Genomic DNA, 7,500 nt, shown 5'->3' with positions numbered 1-7,500 from the left:
GCATTAATAATGATTAAACCAAAAAACGTTCAGGAGAAGTAAAAGCAAACGTGTTTCCAAGAAGCAGAGAAAGAGGAGGAGCACGAAAGAGGGAAACAAAGGGACGGAACTAACGAGTGAGGAAGGAAGAGAAGACACGATGGAGAAGCTGGGATTAACGAGGAGATGGGATGCAGCATATAGGTTATACGTCTTTGTGTCGGAGCGAAGATGCTTTGATGCTGGGAGTTAATTAATTCGTTTAGTGATTAATAGGTTGGGAGATCCTAATTATCTGAAATAAATATTTTATTTGGATTCTTCAGTTTTTTTTTTTTTTTTTTTTTTTTTTTAGTGGGTGTAGATATATGTCAACAATAAGATTTCACTATCTAAGTCTTTGCTTTAGTACTGAAGTCTCGTAGAGAAAACCCGAGCAGTTACTTGGTTATTTTATCTCGACCAATTCCTCTCGGATACTCTAAGACAAAGAGAGAATGAAGGAGGAGGAGAAGAAGGAGAAAACCACTCACTCATCCTATCGCTCATTTCTCTACTCCTTCCAGAGCGGCGGTTCGGACATTCCTCTAGGACGGGTGTACGTCGAGGACCCGGATGACTGGGACGTGGGAGACAAGTCCTTCGCCTGGCTGACCGCCCCGCAGCCTCCTTTCATCCTCAATTCCAACACCGGCAACATCTTCGTCTCCAGCCAAGTCAGAGAGGGCAGGTAAAGTAGCCACAGGCGTCTCCACCTTCCTCGCAATGCCCTGTCTCTTCGGATACCCACTAATTCCGGTTGTGAGAAGAAGTATTGAAATCCCCGAAGAGAGGTCGTAGTGCTTGTATATCGATCAGTCAGGCGGACACGTATAAGGGGAGTTCACATGTAGTAGGAGGTAGTAGCTTCTCTGTTCAGTCAAGCAACCAGACTCTCGACGCTGACCGTTGGTCAGGGAGCAGAAGCCTACTAAGAAAAGGTAGGAAGTTAGTCGCTATCGGTCGAGCCATTTTACTGCTCGTCTTTCTTGGCTGACGTCCCGCGCCCTATTCTAAGTCCCTTGCCTCCTCGCCTAGCCTCCATCCCCTATTTCTACCTCTTACCTCCTCCCTTTGCCTCCTCCCCTGCCTCTACCCCCTGCCTCCTTCCTTGCCTCCTCACCTCCCTCCTTCCCTTGCCTGCATCCCCTACCTCTACCTCTTACCTCCTCCCTTTGCCTCCTCCCCCTACCTCCTCCTCTTACCTCTTCCCCTTGCCCCCTACTTTGCCTCCTCCCCTTGCCTCCCCCCTATGCCTCCTCCCCTGCCGCCTCCCCCTGCCTCCTCCTAAGCCTCCTTCCGTGCCTCCTCCCCTGCCTCCTTTCCCTGCCTCCATCCCCTACCTCTACCTCTTACCTCCTCTCTTTGCCTCCTCCTCTTACCTCCTCCCTTGCCTCTTCCCCCTGCTTCCTCCCCCTGCCTCCTTCCCTTGCCTCCACCCCTTACCTCTACCTCTTACCTCCTCCCCCTGCCTCCTCCTCCCCCTGCCTCCGCCTCTTACCTCCTCCCCCTGCCTCCTCCTCCCCCTGCCTCCTCCTCTTACCTCCGCCTCTTACCTCCTCCCCCTGCCTCCGCCTCTTACCTCCTCCCCCTGCCTCCTCCTCCCCCTGACTCCGCCTCTTACCTCCTCCCCTGCCTCTTCCCCTTGCCTCCTTACTGCCCTCTGCTCTCGCGGACCACAATGCCGTGCGGACTCAGGCAAAAACTGCCATTACAGATTCCGGGTTATGCTAAGCAAGGGAAGAAGAAAAACAGATTAAAATGTCATTGAGGGAGAGGGATACTTTCAATCCCCTTTTTCTATCTATCTATGTGTCTATTTATCTGTCTCTCCTTCTATCTGTCTATATTTATCTGTCTGCCTATCTATTTATATATACATATACATATACATAGTCATATTTAGGGTGAGAGAGAGGAAGAGAGAGAGAGAGGGGGAGAGAGAGAGAGAGAGAGAGAGAGAGAGAGAGAGAGAGAGAGAGAGAGAGAGAGAGAGAGAGAGAGAGAGAGAGAGAGAGAGAGAGAGAGAGAGAGAGAGAGAGAGAGAGAGAGAGAGAGAGAGAGGCAGAGATAGACAGAGAGAGGCAGAGATAGACATATATATAGATAAATATATATATATATGTATATATATGTATATATACATATATATGCACATATATATATATATATATATATATATATATGTATATATGCATATATATGCACATATATATATATATATATATATATATATATATATATATATATATACACACACACGAACAACGAACATATATATATATATATATATATATATATATATATATATACACGAACATATACATATATATATATGTATGTTTATGTATGTATATGTATATATATGTGTGTGCGTGTGCGTGTGTGTGTGTGTGTGTGTGTGTGTGTGTGTGTGTGTGTGTGTGTGTGTGTGTGTCTGTGCGTGTGTGTGTGTGTGTGTGTGTGTGTGTGTGTGTGTGTGTGTGTGTGTGTGTGTGTGTGTGTGTGACTACCGCGATGGTCCAGCGGCAAGAGCGCGGGACTCAATTCCCCGACGCGGTGCTCCGACTGCTGGCTCGACCCCGACCTCACGGCGAAAAAACGACATATCGCCTTGAGAGGTCGAATGCAGGTGTTGTAGGTGTTGTAAGCCCTTATCAACCGCGGTTGATTAGGAAGGGCATCCAATTAGGCAAGGGTGGTACTGCCAAATAACTTCTCAATAGTGAATTGATAGAGGCTTATGTCCTGCAGTGGATAAATGGTCGTTGATTATATATATATATATATATATATATATATATATATATATATATATATGTGTGTATATATATATATATATATATATATATACCGCACGTATAAGGATGAGAGGAAGGGAAAGAGAGAGCGAGAGAGACTCATATGAGTATGTATGTATGTATGTATGTATATGTGTATATTTACATATTTACAAATATGTGTCTTTTTCTTTCTCATTCCCTTCCTCTCATCCTCATATTTGTATGCGTGTGGTGTAGATGTATGTGTCTAAATATACACATAAAGAAGTGGATCTCTGCCAGTTACCATTTGATCAAACAAGAGAGAATGGCCGGAAGGGATCCTGTCAAAGACCCTTTTGATGTTGTTCTGTCGACTTTTCTTCCTTTTTCATAATGCTGTATAAAGAATAGCTGGTGAAGTACTGTCCATGTAAAGTGCCACTGTTTAAGCAGAAATAGTTGGACAGACACTTAGGCATTTGTATTGGGGGTTGGGGGGGGAGCTATTTTATCAGCGTAACGTAATGACTTAAATGGATAGATAGGTAAAAATGATAAACGAATTGAATAAATCTATTCATCTATTATTGTTTCGGTACTTGGTCGCGGCGTCTAATCGAAGTGAATAGTAACTTTAATAAAACTCGAGTTGCATTTTTTTGTTTTCAAGATCACAGGCATTCTCTAACATTTTGAATATAAACGAGTTAAAGCTGACGCAGTGAACGTCAGCAAAAAAAAACAACACATCCTGATCCTCCTCCGGCGTAGAGCAAATTCAGCAAAGTGTAAAAGTAGAAAGTATGAATCCACAACGAACCAGACACTTTTATGACTGGGAAGGTAGCTCTGGGTTGTCATGATATCGCCTCGTTTGCCTTGTTCACGGTACTGGTATTCATATCACCATCAGAATGTCAATTTACCTTAATCAAAAACTATTGTGTATAATGAGTGAAGTTCACTGGTTCTCTGTGAAGTTATGCGTTATACCGGTATATGTGTATATATGTGGACTCAATTTACTTCAATGTCTTTTATAACCGTTGGCCTAACTCTCTGAGGATTACGACTCCCATTCTTCCGTGTGACTCATAACATTACCCACTTAATAACACATGGAAATTGGCTGCTTTGCCAGACATACTTGCAAATGGCATTATAACCAAAGCATAAAAGGAAAAAAGAAGCAAAATGCTTGTACGTTCTCTCTAAAGTGAGAAGTATACGATGCCATTGTTCGAGCGTAAATAGATATTAGTCTTGTCGTTTTTCGAGTTCGTTGTTGTAGTTACAGTACACGAAGCTAACTATGCCAGTCTGCGTTCCTCTGGCACTCGTCTGTGACTCCTGTACAGCTCCTGATAGGCTCATGTCGCTGTCTTATGAGGCAAATTTCAGCAACCACCTTTGCACAGATTTGCTTAATGACTCATTTTCATGATTTAGTATTCAAAAGGTTAAACAATATCAAGGGAACTTTTGCACTTCCTCTTATGGCAGTAAACTATGGCTTTCAGGAAGGAAATATAGTCACAATCTCGATATTTTAAAGTTCAGGAGAATTACGAGGTGTCGAGAAGAGGGAAGTGAAATATGTTTTTTAAAAAGCAGGGGGGACGTGGAGCACGAAGGTCTTCATAAAATTTGTCCACTTATTTTTTTAACACAGAAACTATCCACAAATAACACAAATATACCATCCTGATTCAGTGTTGTTTTTGTGTTAGTTTGTTTGTTTTTGTTCACCCTACAAAATCAATTGATAAAACCGAAAATTAAATTCTACATAGATTAATGAACGACTTACTAAAACACGTCTGCAGTAGAAGAAAATATGATTTGTAGACAAGCCGAAGATGAGGTTGTGTGTTTCATCATTCTTCAAACGTGTGTGTGTCTCCCCCTCCTTCCCTCTTTTCCTACTTCTCTATCTCCCTCCCTCTCCGTCCCTCTCCCTCTCCCCTCCTCTTCCCCCCAATCTCTCCCCCCCCCCCCCCCTCTCTCTCTCTCTCTCACCCAAATCATAAAACCAAGGAAAATACCCTTTGCATAGCAGGAATTCAACGCCTTCTCGTAACACAAGATTGATGTGCATCCAATATTCATGTGCAATCAAACTCAAGCCACAGTCTCCCTTTGAATCCCCGTTTTCTTTGCCTTTCGGAGTGGCAGGCGCACGCTCCGATTTTATTGTTTCAGCCATCAAGTCTGATGTAATTCGGCGTCAAGATTTCACCCGGTGGAGAATAATTGCGTCTTTCGCGATGAATCTCCGAAGGAAGATTCACGATCTGTAGGAGTTATATTTTCATGTTCTCTTATCTCTCTCTCTCTCTCTCTCTCTCTCTCTCTCTCTCTCTCTCTCTCTCTCTCTCTCTCTCTCTCTCTCTCACTCTCTTTTTTTTTTTTTTACTCCTTTTTTGAACACGCACGGGTTCGAGTACTTGCTACGGTCCGAATTCAGAAAAGCATTTCCTTGGGGTATCGCTAAACCCTTGCCAACTGCAAGCCATTCGGAAGAAGGCTTCGTCTTAACAATTACAAGGGAATTCGTGATATATGTATTTTTAAAAAAATGTAATTTTCATCATTGTTAACGTTATCATCATTGATGTTCTTATTTTTTTATTATTATCATGTAGTTGCTGTTGTTAGTGCTATTATCATTATTATCATTATTGATATTATTATTATTATCATTATAATATTAATAATGATAATAATAATAATAATAATAAGTATTATTATTATTATTATTATTATTATTATTATTATTATTGCTATTATTGATATTATCATTATTATCGTTTCTATCACTATAGTTACTACTATTGTCATTATTGTTATTACCACTAACAGTGTTATTATTGTCATCGTCATTTTCATTTACCTACTCATTTTCCTGAGCCGAGCCTAAAGCAGGGGGTGTTATCGATTAATCTGATGGCAAGAATCTTCCTCAGAATCCTTCGCAAATCTTCCTAATTGATGCCCCCCCCACCCCCACCCCTCACCCCCCCACCCCCCCAACCCCCATAGGGAATTTTTTATTTTCCTAAGACGGGCATTCGTGCATTTTATGGCATTAGTTCAACGGCTTCGGACAACTATTGGCTTTATGTCAACTTATGGCAACTTCTTGGTGTTGTTTCCTTACACAGCGTTTTAAATTTTGTTATTCTTTTCGGGGTCTTGGTGAAAATATTTATGTCAGATGGGACTGGAATGTTTAATAACTGGACCCTGTTTTTCTCTCTCTCCTTTTCATCTTTCATTTCCAGGTCGTGTGTGTTAGATGGCGTGTGTGTGTGTGTGTGTGTATGTGTGTGTGTGTGTGTGTGGGTGTGTGTATGTATCTATCTATATATATATATGTGTGTGTGTGTGTGTATGTTTGTGTGTGTGTGTGTGTGTGTGTGTGTGTGTGTGTGTGTGTGTGTGTGTGTGTGTGTGTGTGTGTGTTTGTGTACATACATACATATATATATCCATATATATACATATCCGTCTCCTTCCCTCCCTTCCCCCTCCCCTCTCCCTTCTCTACCTCTCTCTACTAACTCTATTGATGAACAAATTCGCTAGGTTATTACGTCGGGAACTAAAACAACCAGGAATTCCAACAGTCGCTATGAAAACATCTCTGGCATGAAAACATTAAATATTGCATTTGCATGATAACAAATTCCAACTGCATAATTAAACAAAAATATTTAGCCATTCCTCAGTCAGATCTTTAATTTAGAGTAATGGTGTTTAAGTAGGTTTGTTTGTTGTTGTTTTTTTGCCCTTGTTTGTCGCGTTCGATAGTTTTGTATACTTTTTGGGGGGAAATAGAAGGAAGGTTTATTTCCTGGCTTTGAGGACGACCGTGATGTGGGCGGCGTGGGTGGTACGGGTTTAATGTGTTACCCACGGCAGTCAGAAGGCAGATAGGTGTGGGGCGCGTTACCTATAGGTCTTGTAGGTAGCATATTTCTATCACATCACGACGGCGCTGTGGGAGATGCAGTAGGACCTTCTAAAGATCTTTGTTTTGTTCCACGTTTTGGTGACTAATGGTGCGAAGTGGGGAGGTCCTTATGCCACGAGGAGTGAATCTGGCCATGGAATCGAGGCGTGAGTTTTTAGCCCTCCAGCAGAACCTTAGTAAGAAGGAGAGTATAAGGGGGCGGTGCCGTCGGGTCAGCATTATCTACTTTTTTTCCAGAATTAGTTCAACTTAACAGCGTTTACTGCACGAAGGGATAGTGTGAAAGGCACGTCTGTCGCAAGGAAATATAATGGTACAATTTTTAATATATGTATGCTGCTCTGTAAAGAAAGTAAGTGTTCCAGACAACGGTAAAGCAATGATTAGTCTGTTGCCCGAAATACGAATTGCTTTTTATTACAAAGGTGACGAAGGGAACGATAGGAATATTGTTGACTGTGGTGTCTTCTAATATCTTGCCAAGAAATAGAAACAAGGATATGGATCTTTACTTTGGGAAATTCGTTTGTCTTCTTTGAGGACGATTCACTAAGACATTACTGAGGATATTGGCAAGAGGCACTGCTACTTGATATTCGCATTGCTTAACGATGGTAGGTGCCGAGTCTTTTTAGAGTTTGCTCCACGTGCCTTTGATCTCACCTCCATCTCAGGGTTTCTTCTGGCGATTTCCATTCTCTGCTTCCGACTGATATCAGCGAGTTTCTTTTGCTCTAGAAC

General features: G+C 42.0%; 1 protein-coding gene across 1 annotated transcript in view; it reads left to right on the top strand.

The window, feature by feature from the left end:
• The window catches only part of LOC125045667 (neural-cadherin-like), a 108,350-nt gene that overhangs the window by 75,818 nt on the left and 25,032 nt on the right, over positions 1–7,500 (top strand). The window contains exon 4 of the mRNA XM_047643083.1: positions 546–709. Within this exon, the coding sequence (XP_047499039.1) occupies positions 546–709 (164 nt within the window). The remainder of the gene's footprint in view (positions 1–545; positions 710–7,500) is intronic.

This window comes from Penaeus chinensis, chromosome 37, assembly GCF_019202785.1.
Source record: "Penaeus chinensis breed Huanghai No. 1 chromosome 37, ASM1920278v2, whole genome shotgun sequence".
Lineage (NCBI taxonomy): Eukaryota > Metazoa > Arthropoda > Malacostraca > Decapoda > Penaeidae > Penaeus > Penaeus chinensis.
This window is presented reverse-complemented; position numbering and strand designations above follow the sequence as displayed.